This window comes from Rhinoderma darwinii, chromosome 10 (genome assembly GCF_050947455.1).
Source record: "Rhinoderma darwinii isolate aRhiDar2 chromosome 10, aRhiDar2.hap1, whole genome shotgun sequence".
In the NCBI taxonomy this organism is placed as follows: domain Eukaryota; kingdom Metazoa; phylum Chordata; class Amphibia; order Anura; family Rhinodermatidae; genus Rhinoderma; species Rhinoderma darwinii.
In genome coordinates this window covers 47,005,417-47,027,344 of record NC_134696.1, presented here as the reverse complement: position 1 = coordinate 47,027,344, position 21,928 = coordinate 47,005,417, and the positions used below count along the sequence as shown (strand labels likewise).

Genomic DNA, 21,928 nt, shown 5'->3' with positions numbered 1-21,928 from the left:
TTACATTTTTATAAACTTTTTTTTTTTGTCCCACTAGGGGACTTGAAGGCATGAAGCCCTGATCGCTATTCTAATAAACTGCACTACCTACATAGTGCAGTGTATTGGGGTATGTTCACATGCTTAACCAAAACCGTCTGAAAATCAGGAGCTGTTTTCCCTTGAAAACTGCTCGGTATTTTCAGACGTTTTTCGAGCAACTCACGATTTTCGCAGTGTTTTTTACGGCTCTTTTTCTATAGAGTCTATGAAAAACGGCTCTAAAAACTTTCCATGAAGTGTCCTGCACTTGTTTTTCGTGGGCGTCTTTTTACGTGCCATTTTCGGAAAGCGAGGCGTAAAAAAACGCCCCATTGGAACAGAACGCCGTATTTCCCATTTAAATTAATAGTTTAATAATGTTAATGATAATGTTTGCAGGCGTTCTGCTTCCGATTTTTCAACCGTTTTTTTTATCGTTTACGGTCCAAAAATGGCTGAAAACACTACGTGTGAACATACCCTTAGAGCTGTCAGCTATTCACTGACAGCAAGCCGATTAGGCTTCTGTACTAGGAGGCCATTGTTAGGGCTATGGTTGCCATAGCAACCATCGGCACCCCTGCAGGTGCCCATTGTTGCCATTAGCAACCATCGGGTGCTCTCTAACCACCTAGATGCAGCGATCGCTTTTCATCGCTGCATCTAAGGGGCTAATCGGCCGGATTGGAGCCTAGCTCCGGTCCTGGCCCTTAGAGCAGGATGTCAGTCATGGTAACCATCAGGTATGCCGACAGGCTAGACATTGCCATTAGCAACCATCGGGTGCGCTCTAACCACCCAGATGCAGCGATCGCTTTTCATCGCTGCATCTAAGGGGTTAATCGGCCAAATCGGAGGCTAGCTCCGGTCCTTCCCATTACAGCATACAGCCAACACCCGGCGGTGATGGCGCTGGCTCAGCTTCTGAGTCAGCTCCATCACATACATGTTCTTAAAGAGCTGTGATTGGTCAGTCTGCTGTGACTGACCGATCACAGCGATCGCCGGCAGGGGACCTCTGTGATTGGTCCCCTGCTGACTTACTGTGCCGATCAACTGTCATAAACAATTGATGGCACATTTCTGTCACCCTGTCCTTTGACAGGGTGACAGCTGTTAGCCAGGACGCATCGGTACGTCCCGGTACCTTAAAGCACTGCAATATAGGACGTACTGGTGCATCCCGGCGCGGCAAAGGATTAAGCACGGACGCTTGCTTTAATCTTAAAGGGAATGTGTTGCGAGTTTTTTTTTTTATTTTTTAAATTGAACAGTTAGTGTAAAAATGATTAAACATTGTTCTAATTTTTTACTTTTTTTCACTAGTCAGGAAATATTATAAATTAGATTCTAATTTATAATATTTCCCATTGCTGGTCACTAGATGGAGCAATTCCCAAAATTGCAGCATTTCATGTGGTAAAGCAACCACATTGCTTTATGCTGCAAAATTTGGGAAAACTCACTCGCTCTAGTGAGCTCTCAGAATCCCCCCCTCCTTTATCCTGGCTAGTGCCGGGAGAAACGAGGGGATTGAACTGTCTAACCTCCTACACTGTGTGTCGCCATTTTTTGAGCTAACACACAGTGTAGTAGGTTAACATACAGTAGTAAACACACAGTAAAACACGTACATACATAGAAATAACTTACCTGCTCCAGTCGCCGCCGCTCCCTCCGGTCCGTCCGCTCCGTCTGCTACCGCCGCTCCAAGTGCACAAGTCCGGAAGCCGCGACCGGAAGTAGTAATCTTACTGTCCGGCCGTGACTTCCGGTCTACAGGAAAATGGCGCCGGAAGGCGCGCAGTTCAACTTGGACTGTGTGGGAGCGGCGCATGCGCCGTTCCCACACAGACGGCATACACCATAGTGGATGGAACGGGCCCCGTTCGCATTCACTATGGGACTGTAACTGCCGTATTCCATGTCTGTATGTGTCGTTAATCGACACATACAGAAATGGAAAAAAAAATGGCAGACCCCATAGGGAAGAAAAAGTGTAAAAATAAAAAAAAGTAAAACACAAACGCACAAATAAATATAAACGTTTTTAATAAAAGACTAAAACCAAACTGATGTAAAAAATATTTTTTTTCGTGACACTGTTCCTTTAAGGTTTATACCATCAGGCCAATGGTAAATAAAAAAACAAAACACATTTGTAAAATCGCTGAGTCATCCCCTGGAACAGAAAAGTCTGCAATTCAGCCTGTGTACTGTAGGGTGACGGTCTGAAGGGAAATGATTAAAACAAGGTTATACATATTAAAATATTATTGCTGACACAATAAAAAATAATAAAATTGATGGTAGATGCATACGTGATACGCGTAGTCTGAATAAAGAATAAACCTTGAGGTGAAAGGAAGTGTCCGTGCTTCATGTCAGCAGCGCTGTAACATATATCCCAGATTTGCTTTTCCTGCTCTCCTTTTATAGCGGTGGCATTAGGCTGTGTTCACACTGAGTTTTTTTACAGGAGGAAAATTCTGCCTCAAAATTCAGTTTGGGATTTTGAGTTAGATTTTGACCTTCCTGCACTCAGTTTGCCGCGATTTTCACTGCGTTTTTCGCTTGCGCACATTGAGTGCTACGGGCAAAAAACTCAGCGAAATACACTTTCTCTGCCTCCCATTGATGTCAATGGGAGGTCAGAGGCATAACCGCGCGAAGATAGGGCATGTCCCGTTTTTCTCCCGCCTCCCATTGAAATCAATGTGAGGCATTTTTGGCCGGTTTTTGAGAGCGGTTTCCACGCCAAAAAACTCGTCAAAATACTCCGTGTGAACAGGGCCTTACTGTCAACTGGCTGGGATAAAGCTGCAGTTGACTATATTAAAACCTATGTCTACACCAGAGTTGTGCCACATCTACCTCAGGTGAGCAAAACCACTTCTGTCTTCTGCTTCCCTCCACACTGAGGGGACCTGCACATTGAGGCGCTGTGTACCCTTTTACTTTTAGGGTATGTTCACACAGAGTGTTTCTAGGTGTATTTCGTGGTGTTTACGCCTTGAAAAACGGCTGAAAAAAACGGAAGCAGAATTCCTACAAACATCTGCCCATTGATTTCAATGGGAATAAGGCGTTCTGTTCCGATGGGGCGTTTTTTTACGCCTCGTTTTCCATAAACGCCTGTGAAAAAGAAGTGCATGTCACTTCTTGAGCCGTTTTTGGAGCCATTTTTCATTGACTATAGAAAAACAGCTCCAAAAACGGCGCGAAAATCGCAAGTTGCTAAAAAAAACGTATGAAAATCAGGGGCTGTTTTCCCTTGAAAACAGCTCCGTATTTTCAGAAGTTTTGGAGTTTGCGTGTGCACATACCCTTAGTATGATCATGGGCCCTGTAAAAAGTAGTTTTATTTGATTTTGACTAATTTTTATTTTTTTAGAAACTTTATTTACCTGATTGACATTTTTTTTTTTTAAGTCCCACCAGGGGACTTTACTATGCGATCTGCTGATCGCATATATAATGCTTTGGTATACTTAAGAGGCTCTGTCACCAGATTTTGCAACCCCTATCTGCTATTGCAGCAGATAGGCGCTGCAATGTAGATTACAGTAACGTTTTTATTTTAAAAAAACGAGCATTTTTGGCCAAGTTACGACCATTTTTGTAGTTATGCAAATGAGGCTTGCAAAAGTCCAAGTGGGTGTGTTTAAAAGTACAAGTCCAAGTGGGTGTGTATTATGTGCGTACATCGGGGCGTGTTTAATACTTTTACTAGCTGGGCGCTGTGAAGAGAAGTAACATCCTCTTCTCTTCAGAACGCCCAGCTTGTGACAGTGCAGATCTGTGACGTCACTCACAGGTCCTGCATCGTGACGGCCACATCGGCACCAGAGGCTACAGCTGATTCTGCAGCAGCATCAGCGTTTGCAGGTAAGTCGATCTTACCTGCAAACGCTGATGCTGCTGCAGAATCAACTGTAGCCTCTGCTGCCGATGTGGCCGTCACGATGCAGGACCTGTGAGTGATGTCACAGATCTGCACTGTCAGAAGCTGGGCGTTCTGAAGAGAAGAGGATGTTACTTCTCTTCACAGCGCCCAGCTAGTAAAAGTATTAAAAACGCCCCGATGTACGCACCTAATACACGCCCACTTGGACTTTTACTTTTAAACACGCCCACTTGGACTTTTGCAAGCCTCATTTGCATAATTACAAAAATGGTCATAACTTGGCCAAAAATGCTCGTTTTTTAAAAATAAAAACGTTACTGTAATCTACTGCTGCAATAGCAGATAGGGGTTGCAAAATCTGGTGACAGAGCCTCTTTAGTATACCAAAGCATTATTGCCAGTCAGTGTAAGGGTATGTTCACACAGCAGCGTCCGTAACGGCTGAAATTACGGTGCTGCTTTCAGGAGAAAACAGCACCGTAATTTCAGCCGTAATGGCATGTTGAGGCGCTATTTGCTGCGTCCATTACGGACGTTAAATGAAGCTGGTTTTCTACATCTGAAGAAGTGACAGGCACTTCTTTGACGCGGGTGTCTTTTTTACGCCCCGCCTTTTGACAGCTGGGCGTAAAAAAAATGACCGTCTGCACAGAACATCGTAAGACCCATTCTAATGAATGGGCAGATGTTTGCCGACGCTATTGAGCCGCTATTTCAGACGTAATTCAGGATAAAAATGCCCGAATTACGTCCGTAATTAGTGTGTGTGAACATACCCTAAAACTGACAGGCAACCTGCTAGGTCATGCCTCCTGCACCGCCTAACAGGCATTTGCTGAAGACAGACCTGGGGGTCTTTGTTAGGCCCCCGGCTGTCATGGACCCGCGATGTCTTTGCGGGGGCACCGATCGGCTGACAGAGGGAGCTCCCTCCCTCTGTCAAACACATTAGATGCCGCTGTCACTATTGACAGCGGCATTTAATGGGTTAAACTGCCGGAATCGGAGCGTGCTTCGATTCCGGCAGTTGCAGCAGGAGCCAGGCTGTGTATAACAGCCGTGCTCCTGCCGCTGATCGCGTGGGTACAGTGACAGTACCATCACAGTACGGATATATCCGTCCTCCTGCGAGAACTAGCAGCTGCTGAGGACGGATATATCAGTCCTTCGGCGTTAAGGAGTTAAAACCTGCATACTAAAGCAACAGTACAATGACAGTAAATAAACAGCAATTTTCCTGGGTATTAGGGGGGATTCACACGAGCGTGATTTGGCAGCGTGTAGGGCGCGTGGTTTTCGCGCGGCACGCAATGCCCTATAGAAGTCTATGGGGCAGTACACACAGTCCGTGTATTTTGCGCAGCGTTTGTTCGCTGCGCAAAATACGCGACAGGTTCAATAACTCTGCGTATTTCACGCATCACGCACCCATTGAAGTCAATGGGTGCCTGAAAACCAGGCAGGTCGCACGGAAGCACTTCCGTGCGAACAGCGCACGAGCTGTCAAAAGGATGAATGGAAACAGAAAAGCACCACGTGCTTTTCTGTTTCCAAGCATCCAAACGGAGTGTCTTTGCGAGGAGCGAACCCCGACAACCGAAGCTAACTTCACCGGGTTCGGCCAAACTCGTTTTGGCCGAACCCGGCCAAAAAATTTCCGGTCCGCGACGTCGGGAGACATTCACTGTGCATGGTGCTGAAAGAGTTAAACTGTTTCAGCACCATGGACAGTGACTTGCGATCCCAAAATACATGAACCTGTAAAAAAACCCGAAGTTCTAACTTACCGATTACTCCTGTCTCCTTCCTGCAGTCCGACCTCCCGGGATGACACTTCAGTTCAAGTGACAGCTCCAGCCAATCACAGGCCAATCACAGGCTGCAGCGGTCACTTGGACTGCCGTGTCATCCAGGGAGGTGGGGCCCGATGTCAAGAGAGGCGCGTCACCAAGGACGCGTCACCAAGGCAACGGCCGGGAAGTTCTCGGTAAGTAGGAACTTTATCTTTTTTTTTACAGGTTTTTCGCTGTTGTGTTCGGCATTCACTGTCGAGGGTGCTGAAAGATTTAGCTCTTTCAGCACCTTGGACAGTGACGGGCGTCGACTAGCCTCATCTCTATGATGCCGGCTGCGCGAAAATCACGCAGCCGCGCATCAGACACGCATGACACACGCAGCTGTCAAATGGTTTTTGCGCGCGCAAAAACGCAACGTTCGTGTGAATCTGCTCTTACACTGGTACCTCAGGTGCTCCGTAAATTAAACATGGCACCCAGGAATCAATCCAGAAAAATCTGCGCTCCAAATGCCAAATAGTGCTGCTTCACCTCTGAGTCCTGCCATATCCAAACAGCAGTTTATGAGATATTTCCGTACTCTTAAGAAGTTGTTTTATAAATGTGAGGGCTTATTCAGACGAATGGGATATACGTCCGTGCAACACGCATGATTTTCACACGCGTCGCACGGACCTATATTAGTCTATGGGGCCGTGCAGACAGTTGCATGATTTTTACGCAGCGTTAGTCCGCTGCGTAAAAGTCACGACATATCCATTCTTTCTGCGTTTTTCGCTCCTCACGCACCCATTGAAGTCAATAGGTGCGTGAAAACCACGCATGGCACACGGAAGCACTTCTGTGGGACAAGCGTGATTCGCGCAACAGTGAAAAGGATGAATGAAGACAGAAAAGCACCATGTGCATCATACAGGGCTGACACACGGAGCTGTTAAGTGCCTTTTGCGCAGTCAAAATGCCGCATTTTTTGCGGGCGCAAAAAGCACGCACTCGTGTGAATCCAGCCCGAGGGTGCTTTTTCTCCTTTATTTGATGAGAAAATGAAACATTGAGCTAAAGCTACATCTTAGTGCGATTTTTTTTTTACATTTTCACTGCCTATTTCTAATAAAATATATGAGACACCTGTGGGGGTCAAACTCACTACACCCCTAGATGAATTGCTTGTACGGTGTAGTTTCCAAAATTGTCTTTTTGAGGTGTTTCCTTTGTTTTGGCATCACAAGACCTCTTCAAACCGGTCATGGTGCCTAAAATATAACCCGTTAGTGACCGGCCTATCGTGTTTCTACGTCGGTCACTAACGGGCCTTATTCCGATGCCATAGACTTTTTACGTCGCAGCATCGGAATAAGTTTACAGAGCAGGGAGCTGTCAGATCTCCCTGCTCTCAGCTGCTAGAGGCAGCTGAGGGCTGGGGGCGTCCCTGCTCTGCCGTGTGAGATCGATATTAGTATCGATCTCACACGTTTAACCCCTCAGATGCGGTGCTCAATAGCGAGCACCGCATCTGAGTGGTTTTGGAGAGAGGGAGGGAGCTCCCTCTCTCTCCCACCGACACCCGGCGATACGATCGCCGAGTGTCTGTGTCTCTAATGGCAGCCGGGGGTCTAATAAAGGCCCCCAGGCTGCCTGGAGTGAATGCCTGCTAGATCATGCCGCAGGCATGACCTAGCAGATGCCTGTTCGTGTTAAACGGACAGGCAGTAATACACTGCAATACAAAAGTATTTCAGTGTATTATAAATGCGATCGCAGAATCGCATATTATAGTCCCCTAGTGGGACTAGTAAAAAAGTGAAAAAAAAAGTTTAATAAAGTTAATTTAAAAAAAAAATGTGAAAAAAATGAAAAACCCAGCTTTTCCCCTTACAAAATGCTTTACTATTAAAAAAAACAAAATAAACTAGATAAAACTCAATTCTACAAATTTCTGCAGATAAGAACGATTATGAGAGAGATTCCATATCCATTACTCTCCCTACCTATGCCGGTTCTACGTACTTAAATAACCAATTAAAAACAATTAAAGGTATTCACACGTTTTATCAGATTGGTTCCCAATCACTTACCTTTGAAAATCAAACACATATCTAAATGGCATAGAGATCTGAACGGCCAATTTTCAGGAGACCAGTGGTTAAGAGCATTCTCCATCTCTCTTAAGTCCTCTTCCTGTACTAATCAAGAATTATATTATAAAATATTCTATAGATGGTATCACACTCCATATAAACTTTCCAGAATATACAGTGATGCATCGCCCCAATGTTGGAGAGGTTGTAACCATTTGGGATCCATACTTCACATATTTTGGGAATGTCCTTTATTATTAACCTTTTGGCAATCAATTAGCGCACTACTAAATGAGATTACAACTCAAAATATTAACCTCACGCCGGAACTTGGGTTACTACGGCTTAGAATTGATGTTATTCCCAAACAATTCCAAATTGTAATATGTCATATATTAATATCTGCCACATCAGCTGTAGCGTTCAGATGGAAAACATGTAACGTCCCGACCATCACAGACATCATTAAAAAAGTCAATACAAACTATCAATATGAATATATTTATGCCTGTAGCATACAGAGACATGACCGGTTCTGTAGAGATTGGATGTGTTGGAATAATTCTGTATATGCCGTACCTCTCCCTTTCTAGTGGGAGCTCATACGTTGTCTATTGTATACATTTTATTTTTTCTTTATGATGACCTGTATACGTTCTTCACAACATTTATTTTATTTACCTTTCTTTTATTATCCATATTATTTTGAATCCCATTTTCTCAAAATGTTAAAACTTATAGGTTAATTATTATTTGAGACTAACTATTTACTTCCACCTGTGAGTAGAACTGTTATACACATATTTTCTGATGTCTCAACTGTTTAATAAAGACATATTGAAACAGAAAAAAAAAAAAAAAAAAATTTAAAAAGTTACACATATTTGGTATCGCCGCGTCCGTAACAACCCCAACTATAAATCTATTACATTATTTAACCTGCACGGTGAACGCCGTAAAAAAATAAACTATGGAAAAATTGCTGTTTTCTGTGAATACTGACTTTAAAAAAATGTAATAAAAAGTGATCAAAAAGTCGGATCTACTCCAAAATGATACCAATAAAAACTACAAGTCGTCCCGCAAAAAAAAAGCCCTCATATGACCGCATGGGCGAAAAAATAAAAACGTTACGGCTCTTCAAATATGGAGACACAAAAACAAATAATTTTGAAAAAAAAAGCGTTTACTGTGTAAAAGTAGTAAAACATACAAAAACTATACAAATTTGGTAACGTTGCAATCATAACAACCCGCTGAATAAAGTTATTGTGTTATTTATACAACACGGTAAACGGCGTAGATTTAGGACGCAAAAAAGAGTGGCGAAATTTCAGATTTTTTTCTATTCCCCCCCAAAAAAAAGTTAATAAAAGTTAATCAATAAATAATATGTCCCCCAAAATGGTGCTATTAAAAAATACAACTTGTCCCGCAAAAAACAAGACCTTATACAGCTATGTCGACGCAAAAATAAGAAGGTTATAGCTCTTGGAATAAGACGATTGAAAAACGTAAAAAATAGCTTGGTCATTAAGGTCCAAAATAGGCTGGTCATTAAGGGGTTAATCTAATAAATAGCCCCAAAATCCACTAGGTGCTGCTTTGCTTCTGAAGTCTGTGTTTGTCTATTAGCACACTAGGGCCACATGTGGGATATTTCTAAAAACTGCAGAATCTGGACAATAAAATATGGGGATGCATTTCTCATGTAAGACCTTCTGTGTTACAGAAAAACTGGATTCAAATTGAATTTCTCCAAAAAAAAAATAAATAAAAATCTATATGAAATTTGTAAACTTCACCTCTACTTTGCTTCAATTCCTTTGAAACACCTAAAGGGTTAAGAAACTTTCTAAATGCCGTTTTGAATACTTTGACTGATGCAGTATTTAAAAAAGGTTGATTTTTTCTTGGGGGTGGGGGGGGGGGGGTTCCCAAAATATAGGCCCCTTAAAGCTACTTCAGTACTGAACCCTATAAAAATAGGCTTTTGAATTTTTTCTTGAAAATGTGAGAAATTGCTGCTAAACTTACAAGCCTTGTAACGTCAGAAAAATAATGTTCAAAAAATAATGCAAATCTAAAAGTAAGACATATGGGGGAGATGTTAATTAGTAACTGTATTACTATCTGTCTAAGGCATCATTTACATGAGCGTAATATATGCGCGTGCTTTTCACGCGTGTCATACGCACCTATATTACTCTATGGGGCAGTGCAGACAGTCCGTGGGTTTTGCGCAGCGTGAGTGCACTGCGTAAAACTCACGACATGTTCTATATTTCTGTGTTTTTCGCGCATCACGCACCCATTGAAGCCAATGGGTGCATGAAAACCACGCAGGTCGCACGGAAGCACTTCTGTGCGAACTGCGTGATTCGCGCATCAGCTGTCAAACTCTGAATGTAAACAGAAAAGCACCACGTGCTTTTGTTTACAAACATCCAAACGGTGTGTCATAATGATGGCGGCTGCGCGAAAATCACGCAGCCGTGCCTCATACACCGGTGACATACACAGCTGTTAAGTGCATTTTGCGCACGCAAAACGCCACGTTTTTTGCGTGCGCAAAAACGCACACTCGTGTAAATCAGGCTTTACAAGCAGATACATTCAAATTTATTTTAAAAAAAACACACATTTTTGCAATTTCTCAAGATGTTGGTGGTTTTCACAAATAAGCAATGAATTTGACAATTTTACCCCTGACAAAGTACAAATTTTCACAGGAAAACAATCTCAGAATCGCTTGGCTAGGTGAAAGCATTCCAAAGTTATTACCACATAAAGTGACGTCAGATTTTAAAAATGGGGCTCTGTCATTTAGTCCAAAAGTGGCTGCCGACAGGAAGGGGTTAAGGTCAGTTTTGGTGCATATTTTTATTTATTTTCTCTACCGATTTCTTTAGCAACTGGTGCGTGAAAGACGGACAGTACACAAACAACGTCTGTGTGCTGTCCGTGATTGTCACACCTCCATAGACTTTAATGGGCGACGTGGTCCACAAACTGACCAGAATAGGACGCAGTGAGTTCTGTGCAATGGAAACACTCTGCGTGAAAAATCAGTCTGAATAGCCCCATCGAAAGTCTGTGTGTTTTTTTTGTTTTGTTTTTTAAACGGACAGCACACAGATGTATACAATGTTTTCTGAATACGGCCTTCAAATGTTCCAAGCAGAGCAAAATATAAATGGTGGTGTTTAGGAAATAGCGGCACCTAGTGGCCAAGTTGCTTTTTACTCACAAGTAGCATCAGAGTTATTAAAAAATATAGCCATGATGCTAGTGAGAACAGAGGCGGTGTTGATTTTTGTGGTCATGTGTAGATGAGAAACTACTGAAGATTATGGACTTGCTTGGAAACGTGACAAAATTAATCTTAAATGTCCCTCTTTGACCATCTGATATGGTTTAAAGGTTTTTTAAAAAAAATAAAAATACAATTATGACGTAAAAACCCTGATCACTGTCTAAGTTTCGCCTAAAGTGGCCCATAAATGTTGGGGCCCAGCAATTACCCGACAAATGAGCAAACATTGACCTTAGTTGCCAGAGGAATCCCTTTAACATGACCAGTTCAAAAAATGTCAGATGACCAATACTATTGTGGCTAGTATATGCTGAAAATCGTGAATGAGTGGAATTCCCCTTTAAGGAAATAAACATGGTACCTAGGACAATGTTACTCCTTTTATGATGTACCAGTCATGTGACATTTCATATAAATTCAAAAACTTTCCACATTTTGCCCCATAGGGGAATTGTAAAAACAAGTATATACACCTATATTGAGTATGGTGGTGGGGGGGTGGTGGGGGGGGGGGGGGTCATCTGACCTCTGACTCACCAGGTGCGACGGCCGCAGACTCCAAGCAGGGTCTAGTGGAGAGATGGCCGCGCGTGAGAACAGCTTTTATTGAGGTGGCTCCAAATTGGCACTTCGATGTGATGGATCCAGACTGAATGAGTAGTTAATCCAAAGACCACGCAGAGACACTGATATTAGTGACACAGCACAATTTAATATTATCATCATTATATGGTCATATTAGATCAGTCAGAACATCATGTTAGTAAACAGACTCCCCCGGTGTTCCAGGGCTCTCTGATGTGCTGGTTTTAGCTGCTTTCCTCCATACTGTGCTTGTCAAACAGGTATTCACCCATGCCATTGCTGGGCGCCCCAAGCCGCTTCAGGTTGGTAATATGGTGTCCTATCGTCTTAATACGCTCCACGTGTTCTTCTAGATGCTCAGACTCCAGATAGTCGCACAGCTGCAGGTGAGAGTAAGGAGTAGTTTTGGGATAGGTTTATATTTGTAAAAAGAAAATTCACGTTTTTGCAAGAGGACAGCAAAACTGAAGCGTGTTGCTTTGAATGTGTAACAATTTTTCAATTTGACCACAGCATATGAATAGACCCTAAAACGTATTGTATTACAAGGTTGTTCTATTTTTTTTTTTTTTTTTTTATGTCAACCTCTGTTGAACTCCTGTTAAGTTTGACTACTAAAGGCCACCTATCCACTGCCCCCTGAGCACAAGGAGGTCCTGTTATTTGTTCTTAAAGAGGTTTCCCCATCTTAGACGTTTATGGCCATAAATGCGGGTCCCAGCTCTGGTACCCGCACCTATATAGAGTATGGGGGGGGGGGTGTCACCCAACCCCTGTCTCACCTGGTGCGCCAGCTGCTGGCCACAGACTCCAAGCAGGGTCCGGTGGAGAGGTGGCCGCGCATACTTACGGCTCTCTATTCTTTTTTTATAGTGGTCACGGAAACAACCAAGTAGCGCTTGCTTGGCCGTTTTTGTAACTCCCATTGAACAGCCATCTCTCCACTGGACTCCGCAGCCGTTGTACTGGGCAAAGCGGGAGTCAGGTCCTGTAGACCTGCCATAAATGTCTAAGATGGGGATACTTGAGGCACAAATGAGGCCACAAATGTTTTAACTAGTGATCACAAAGACCTCTCCCTTACCCATCTGCTGTTTTGAAATCTTCATGAACCCAGAAAACTGCCACCAAAAAAATGCATCACCTATATTTTTAGTCTATTTTCTGTACATAATTATAGGGGCAGCCATCTTGCCTGAGCTGCTGTGAAGAGTGTTTATAGTTATGCTCTACAGCAGCCATATGGACCATAGGAACCTGTGAACAGGAGGGGACCCATTGACTTCTATGGGAGAGTTTTCTAGGCACTCTGTGCAGAGGCCATTGTATAGGGAGGGGGAGGAGGGGAGCTGTATCCATCACCTATTGTTGTTGGTGGATCCGGTGTTATATATATCTAGGAATTAACTTGCATTGTAATCCTGCCTGTGATAATGAGGACTGCTAAGAAGTGATCTCTACAGAACAGGAAGTGTCAGTCTATTCTGAGGCTCAGTGGCCAGAGTGAAAACTGCAAGATTTTAGGATTTTTTTTATATAGATAATGAAGGAAAATTTAAAAAAAAAAAAAAAAAAAAAAAAAAAAAAATTTTAAATTTGTCTAACAAAACTTGTTTAAAGGCTATGTAAACCTTTGAAAGCATTATATATAATAAAATGTTTTATAGTATTTTAAATAAGTTTACAGTTGGGTTTTGTGAAAAAAAATAAAAAATTCTGTGTCGTCAGCATGACAGATTCAGTGAGCGCTGGTCCTATGTGACAGACACGCAGGATCCAGCTATTATCGATCACATCCAAGTTTCTGTACAGAAAAGACAGAATAAGAGTAAGGCCCCGACACTGCTGCGGCGAACAACCGCGCCAGAACCATGTTCAGCACAGCTGCCAAATACCCTGTTAACGGCCATTTGTTAATGCGGGTAAAACGTTCCTTTATCTACGAAAGTGTGGCCATTAATTAATATGCCCTTTATGGCCGCACGATTTTGCAGGTAAATGGCCGTTCTACCTGCAACAACGTGAGGCCATTAACAGGATATTTGACAGCCGCGCCGAAGATGGTGCTGGCGCAGTTGTTGTGGCTTTACCCTGGACCATCTTATCTATGTAGAAAGAGGCTGCAGAAATTCTGAAGTTTATGCAGAGGGTATGAAAAGACCATCTGGGATCCATACTGAAAGAACCAGACAGACACTCATCTTGATTTTGGCGACCATGATACGAGTGAATGCAGTTATATTTTAGGTTCATTAGAAGCCCAGCTGTTAGTATTACGTGTATATGTAGTCATGTCGCTGCATGGCATTAGAGGTATTTATACTTACATGGGGGTCTTTCCGATCTGTTGCCACATTATGCAATTCCAGTACAGCCTGGTTAACAGTCTTCTCCAAGGTCAGGGCTGTTTGCATCGCATCCAAGGGGCTTCCCCATTCATCACGTTCTGGTTTCTGGACAACAACATGGCATAGGAGACATCTTACATAAAGGCTTAAATGGGGGAACTAATTTAATCAAGGAATTTCCAATCATTTATAATATTGTGTGCAAAGTATCATAATAAAAAAATTATATATAGGATACATAAAAATAATAATGTTTACACACTATTGGTATTACACAAGTCTAGGCTCCCTGCATAAAAGTATAATTAAAGCTGCACTACCACATATGGCCTCTAGGTGCTACTGTACTTCGTCAAATAATGGGCAGATCTATCAATATATAACCTGGTGAAAAACGTGCATTTGAGGATCCTGAAAACTACCCCATGTGGTATACATCATATTAACAAATAGTTGCGCTGTTTGATGAGGCTAACAACTAAATTTAAGATACTTTTGAATTTTGTATTTTAAGGCTGGGTTCACACGTCATGGTCAAGATGCGCAGTTTTGCCGCAATTTTGGAAAATCGTGGGTAAAATGCACTTTTACCGCAACGTGTGAATCCAACCTAAAAGCTACATTACAGGAGTGCGGCATAGTATAACAATATTGGGTCCAGAAAGTACAAAACACAGGCTCAAATACGTAATTGAGGGGCCTTGGTACAGATTTAGCATCGGAGCCAAAGTTACGGCTCTGGCTCTGCTATATATTTACTATATAAAAATTGCTGCTGCTTTTACCTGTTTCACAACAGTTGTTAGCGGTACTAAACATGATAGTTAAGTGATTATGTTATTATTTTCTATAAGGCACATATGGGGGGAATTACACTGGGTATGGGAGGGGGCTGTCTGATATGATGGCAGCTATAGGGTTGCATTATACTGTGTGGGGGCAGCTACGGGGTGCATTATACTGTGTGGGGGGCAGCTACGGGGTGCATTATACTGTGCGGGGGGCAGCTACGGGGTGCATTATACTGTGCGGGGGGCAGCTACGGGGTGCATTATACTGTGTGGGGGGCAGCTACGGGGTGCATTATACTGTGTGGGGACACACACACTTCCTTTTGCTAGCAAACCCCTGTAACAGGTTTTCTATACTAGTAAAGTTATAATAGAGGCGGGCAGAAGAGCTCTATACCTACGGCACCCGTCACAGCTTGTACGGCTCTGCCATGTGCATGGGGCTTTATGTCTATATTTTATCTGCACGGAGGCCGATTACACTATGTTTTTTCCCCTCCATCTCACCTTGACGTCCTGTAGAACGACACGTCCACCACGTGCGTTCTGATATTTCATGAATTTCTCAGCATGCTCGTTCTCTTTATGGCTCTGCTCCTTGAAGAACTCAGCCACATGGTGAAGGGCTACATCATCACGGTCAAAAAAGTAGAACTTGAAAAAAGGAAGAAAGATATTAGGAGCACATAGAAAGTCAAAATAAAAAGAAAATTATACATGTGTGGACCAGGAAAAATGCCACCAGGCAGACAACGTCTCTTGTTGGTCCCCCCTGTGCCCTGTTCTAAACTGCACGATTATTTAAAAAAAAAAAAACCCCAAGGAAGGTTTCCCACGATTAGGCATTATCCATGATGCTAGGAGTCCCTGCCTCGTTGCAGAATTACTGTCCCGTACTAAAAGCCTGATTAAAGTACGGGACAGTTTTTCCACAGCGAGGCAGGGACTCCTAGCATCATAGCTATCTATGATGCTAGGAGCCCGGCTCCCTGCAGTGTGTTCGGTCCGGGAAATACTGCCGACATACGGACCGTTTATCACGGACTGAACACGCTCGTGTAAGTCCAGCTATATTCCCACAAACATGGAGTTTTGCACGCGTAAAAACGCACAGCAATTTTCTTGCTTGTCAGTTTCGTATCCGTCTGCGTTTTTAATGCACGTATGTCAAGCGGTTTTTAAGTCAGCAAAGAGGTTTTTTTACTTCTCATCACTGCTTCAGCAACGGGTGCGTGAAAAACACAGCACACAGATGCGGTCCATTTTTTTTCACGTACCCATTGACTTCAAGGGACTACGTGGTGCTCAGAAACGCACCAAAATAGGACATGCAGTGGGTTTCACGCAACAGACACGCTGAATAGCCTCATTGAATGTTATAGGTCCGGACAGCACACGGACGTGAAATACGCTCATCTGACTAAGGCCTTAAAAAAAGAGTTCTCTGGAGTAATACAGGGGAAAGCCACGGCCAGCCAAGTATTTCACCTACATAGGCATTTTACCCAACCTCTGGGACCCCAAATGATGCCTACAACGAGGGTTACAGAAATCACGCATAACGTAAACCCAGACTATGGGGACTGTGCAATGCGGGAAACAACAGGTCCACCTTGCTGCCAGCACACGGAGATAACGGCACTTTCTTACTAAATTAAAGGTCAATGTTTGTTTTAGAGCCAGGTGGAAAATCTGGAACACTTACCATGGACAGGTAGGTATAAGAGGAGTACATTTTGAGGTTCACCATACGATTAATCGCCGCCTCGGTGTCATGGCTGTAGTTCTGACGCAGTTGAGATTGCATCTTCCCGGTTGGTTAACGGATCTCGGTCTTTGAGAACGCAGGTAAATTTGTTCTGCTGATGGCGCCAGGCAGCGTTCCGTTCAATCACTGTTGAAGCAAGAACTCTTTCTGACTGGGAGGTTTCAAATCCTATGAGGATTTTTATAGTGTCGTGAGTCCCACAGGATGAAGTCACGCCTCACACTTCAGTGATCACACATCCCATTCTGCTGAGTCAATTGGACACCTGAGCCAGAAGCTGCTAATGTTACAAATGACTCTATTTCATTAGAATTACTGCAGAGTCATGATGTTTTCCTAATGGCGAATATTTTTTATAAACTTGTCAGATACAATTCTGCAAGATTAAGACATTTCTTCAGTCTACATTGCATTGGTAGGAGTCCCAGCAGCAGGACACCCTGTGATCAGTTTATTGCCGGCCCCTGTAACAAAATGGGATTGTCCAAATCAGATAACTCCCTTAATGTAATTTGCTAATATTTTAACGAAGGAGCCTCCAGCTTCAGTGGTAAGGCCTCATGCACACGACCGTAGATTTCATCCGTAATTACGGACCCATTCATTTCTATGGCCACTGGAGCCGTGTGAGGGCTTATTTGTTGCGGGACAATCTGTAGTTTTCATTGGTACCATTTTGGGGTAAATGCGATTTTTTGATCACTTTTTATTTAAAATTTTTGGCAAGCAAGGTGACCAAAAACCAGCAATTTTAATAATGTTTTTTTGTTTTTTTACGGCGTTCACCATGCGCTATAAATGACAATTTTACTTTATTCTGCGAGTTGATACAATTACGGCGATACCAGATGTATATCGTTTTTTTATGCTTTGCAGCGTCGGCACAATAAAATCACTTTTGTTTCAAATAATAAATTTTTTGTGTTGCCATATGTGAGAGCCATAACTTTTTATTTTTCCATCAAAAAAGCGGTGGGAGGGGCTTGTTATTTGGAGGACGGGCTGTCGTTTTTAATGGTATAATATTAGGGTACATGCAACTTTTAGATCACTTTTTTTATTCTGTTTTGGGAGGGGTAGTGACTACAAAAAGCGATTCTGGAATATTTTTTATTTTTTTTACGTGTTCACCGTGCGGGTAAAATAGCCTGATATTTTTATAGTTTGGGTCTTTACGGACGCGGTGATACCACATATGTGTACTTTTTTTTAAATGTTTTCCATTTTTTCCTATGATAAAAGACTTATTATGGGAAAAAAGGCGATTATTGTTTTTTTAACGTGAAACTTTTATTTTTTAACTTTTTTAAATTTTTATTAACTTTTTTTTTTTGTCCTACTAGGGGAATTGAAGGCATGAAGCCCTGATCGCTATTCTAATACACTGCCCTACCTACATAGTGCAGTGTATTGGGGTATGTTCACACGCTTAGGGTATGTGCCCACACACTAATTACGTCCGTAATTGACGGACGTATTTCGGCCGCAAGTACCGGACCGAACTCAGTGCAGGGAGCCGGGCTCCTAGCATCGTACTTATGTACGATGCTAGGAGTCCCTGCCTCGCAGCAGGACAACTATCCCGTACTGAAAACATGATTACAGTACGGGACAGTTGTCCTGCAGCGAGGCAGGGACTCCTAGCATCGTACATAACTATGATGCTAGGAGCCCGGCTCCCTGCACTGTGTTCGGTCCGGTACTTGCGGCGAAATACGTCCGTCAATTACGGACGTAATTAGTGTGTGTGCACATTACCCTTAACCAAAAACTTCTGAAAATACTGAGCAGTTTTCAAGGGGAAACAGCTCCTGATTTTCAGAAGTTTTTTGAGCAACTCACGATTTTCGCAGTGTTTTTTACGGCTGTTTTTCTATAGAGTCTATGAAAAACGGCTCTAAAAACGTTCCAAGAAGTGACCTGCACTTCTTTTTCATGGGCGTCTTTTTATGTGCCATTTTCGGAAAGCGAGGCGTAAAAAAACGCCCCGTTGGAACAGAACGCCGTATTTCCCATTGAAATTAATAGTTTAATAATGTTAATGATAATGTTTGCAGGCGTTCTGCTTCCGATTTTTCAACTGTTTTTTTGATCGTTTACGGTCCGAAAAATGGCTGAAAACACTACGTGTGAACATACCCTTAGAGCTGTCAGCTATTCACTGACAGCAAGCCGATTAGGCTTCTGTACTAGGAGGCCATTGTTAGGGCTATGGTTGCCATAGCAACCATCGGCACCCCTGCAGGTGCCCATTGTTGCCATTAGCAACCATCGGGTGCTCTCTAACCACCTAGATGCAGCGATCGCTTTTCATCGCTGCATCTAAGGGGCTAATCGTCCGGATTGGAGGTCCGGTCCTGGCCATTACAGCATACAGCCGACACCCGGTGGTGATGACGCTGGCTCAGCTTCTGAGTCAGCTCCAGCACATACATGTTCTCAAAGAGCTGTGATTGGTCAGTCTGCTGTGACTGACCGATCACAGCGATCGCCGGCAGGGGACCTCTGTGATTGGTCCCCTGCTGTCTTACTGTGCCGATCAACTGTCATAAACAGTTGATGGCACATTTCTGTCACCCTGTCCTTTGACAGGGTGACAGTTGTTAGCCAGGACGCACCGGTACGTCCCGGTGCCTTAAAGCACTGCAATATAGGACGTACTGGTGCGTCCTGGTGCGGCAAAGGGTTAAGCACGGACGCTTGCTTTAATCTTAAGGTTCAGGCCAATGGTAAATAAAAAAACAAAACACATTTGTAAAATCGCTGAGTCATCCCCTGGAACAGAAAAGTCTGCAATTCAGCCTGTGTACTGTAGGGTGACGGTCTGAAGGGAAATGATTAAAACGGAATAAAACCACAAGGTTATACATATAAAAATATTATTGCTGACACAATAAAAAATATTTATCATAAAATTGATGGTAGATGCATACGTGATACGCGTAGTCTGAATAAAGAATAAACCTTGAGGTGAAAGCAAGTTTCCGTGCTTCATGTCAGCAGCGCTGTAACATATATCCCAGATTTGCTTTTCCTGCTCTCCTTTTATAGCGGTGGCATTAGGCTGTGTTCACACTGAGTTTTTTGCAGGAGGAAAATTCTGCCTCAAAATTCAGTTTGGGATTTTGAGGTAGATTTTGACCTTCCTGCACTCAGTTTGCCGCGATTTTCACAGCGTTTTTCGCTCGCGCACATTGAGTGCTACGGGCAAAAAACTCAGCGAAATACACTTTCTCTGCCTACCATTGATGTCAATGGGAGGTCAGAGGCGTAACCGCGCGAAGATAGGGCATGTCCCTTCTTTCTCCCGCCTCCCATTGAAATCAATGTGAGGCATTTTTGGCCGGTTTTTGAGAGCGGTTTCCACGCCAAAAAACTTGTCAAAATACTCCGTGTGAACAGGGCCTTACTGTCAACTGGCTGGGATAAAGCTGCAGTTGACTATATTATAACCTATGTCTACACCAGAGTTGTGCCACATCTACCTCAGGTGAGCAAAACCACTTCTGTCTTCTGCTTCCCTCCACACTGAGGGGACCTGCACATTGAGGCGCTGTGTACCCTTTTACTTTTAGGGTATGTTCACACGGAGTGTTTCCAGGCGTATTTCATGGTGTTTACGCCTCGAAAAACGGCTGAAAAAAACGGAAGCAGAATGCCTACAAACATCTGCCCATTGATTTAAATGGGAATAAGGCGTTCTGTTCCGATGGGGCGTTTTTTACGCCTCGTTTTCCAAAAACATCTGTGAAAAAGAAGTGCATGTCACTTCTTGAGCCGTTTTTGGAGCCATTTTTCATTGACTATAGAAAAACAGCTCCAAAAACGGCGCGAAAATCGCAAGTTGCTAAAAAAAACGTATGAAAATCAGGGGCTGTTTTCCCTTGAAAACAGCTCCGTATTTTCAGAAGTTTTGGAGTTTGCGTGTGCACATACCCTTAGTATGATCATGGGCCCTGTAAAAAGTAGTTTTATTTGATTTTTACTAATTTTTATTTGATTGACTTATTTTATTTGATTTTATAACTGATTGACATTTTTTTTTTTAAGTCCCACCAGGGGACTTCACTATGCGATCTGCTGATCGCATATATAATGCTTTGGTATACTTAGTATACCAAAGCATTATTGCCAGTCAGTGTAAGGGCAGATTCAGACGAACGTTGCGTTTTTGCGCGCGCAAAAACCACTTGACAGCTGCGTGTGTCATCCGTGTATGATGCACGGCTGCGTGATTTTCGCGCAGCCGCCATCATAGAGATGAGGCTAGTCGACGCCCGTCACTGTCCAAGGTGCTGAAAGAGCTAACTGATCGGCAGTAACTCTTTCAGCACCCTCGACAGTGAATGCCGAACACAATATCGAGAAACCTGTTAAAAAAAAAGTAAAAGTTCGTACTTACCGAGAACTTCCCTCCCGGCCGTTGCCTTGGTGACGCGTCCTTGGTGACGCGCCTCTCTTGACATCGGGCCCCACCTCCCTGGATGACGCGGCAGTCCATGTGACCGCTGCAGCCTGTGCTTGGCCTGTGATTGGCTGGAGCTGTCACTTGGACTGAATTGTCATCCCTGGAGGTCAGACTGGAGGAAGAAGCCGGGAGTTATCGGTAAGTCAGAACTACTTTTTTTTTTTTTACAGGTTCATGTATATTGGGATCGGAAGTCACTGTCCATGGTGCTGAAACAGTTTAACTCTTTCAGCACCCTGGACAGTGACTATCTCCTGACGTCGCGTACCGGAATTTTTTTTGCCGGGTTCGGCCAAAACGAGTTCGGCCGAACCCGGTGAAGTTCGGTTCTGTTGTCCGGGTTCGCTCATCTCAAAGACACTCCGTTTGGATGTTTGGAAAAAGAAAAGCACGTGGTGCTTTTCTGTTTACATTCATCCTTTTGACAGCTGGTGCGACCTGCGTGGTTTTCACGCACCCATTGACTTCAATGGGTGCGTGATGCGCGAAATACGCGGAGATATTGAGCATGTCGCGCTTTTTGCGCAGCTGACAAACGCTGCGCAAAAAGCACGGACTGTCTGTACTGCCCCATAGACTTGTATTGGTCTGTGCGTGGCGCGTGAAAACCACGCGGCCTGCACGGACCCAATACACGTTCGTGTGAATCCCCCCCTAAGGGTATGTTCCCACAGCAGCGTCCGTAACGGCTGAAATTACAGTGCTGTTTTCAGGAGCAAACAGCACCGTAATTTCAGCCGTAATGGCATGTTGAGGCGCTATTTGCTGCATCCATTACGGACGTTAAATGAAGCTGGTTTTCTACATGTGAAGAAGTGACAGGCACTTCTTTGACACGGGTGTCTTTTTT

At 43.4% G+C, this 21,928-nt stretch overlaps 1 protein-coding gene across 1 annotated transcript; it reads right to left on the bottom strand.

Moving 5' to 3' along the window:
- Positions 1-11,843: 11,843 nt before the first annotated feature.
- On the bottom strand, positions 11,844-16,941 carry LOC142661431 (ferritin heavy chain B-like). The gene is made up of 4 exons (XM_075838827.1): positions 16,548-16,941; positions 15,350-15,496; positions 14,031-14,156; positions 11,844-12,083 (listed from the first exon to the last, which is right to left on the bottom strand). The coding sequence occupies exons 1-4, from the start codon at positions 16,647-16,649 to the stop codon at positions 11,928-11,930; spliced, it is 531 nt and encodes a 176-aa protein (XP_075694942.1). The 5' UTR covers positions 16,650-16,941; the 3' UTR covers positions 11,844-11,927.
- Between the last annotated feature and the right edge of the window lie 4,987 nt (positions 16,942-21,928).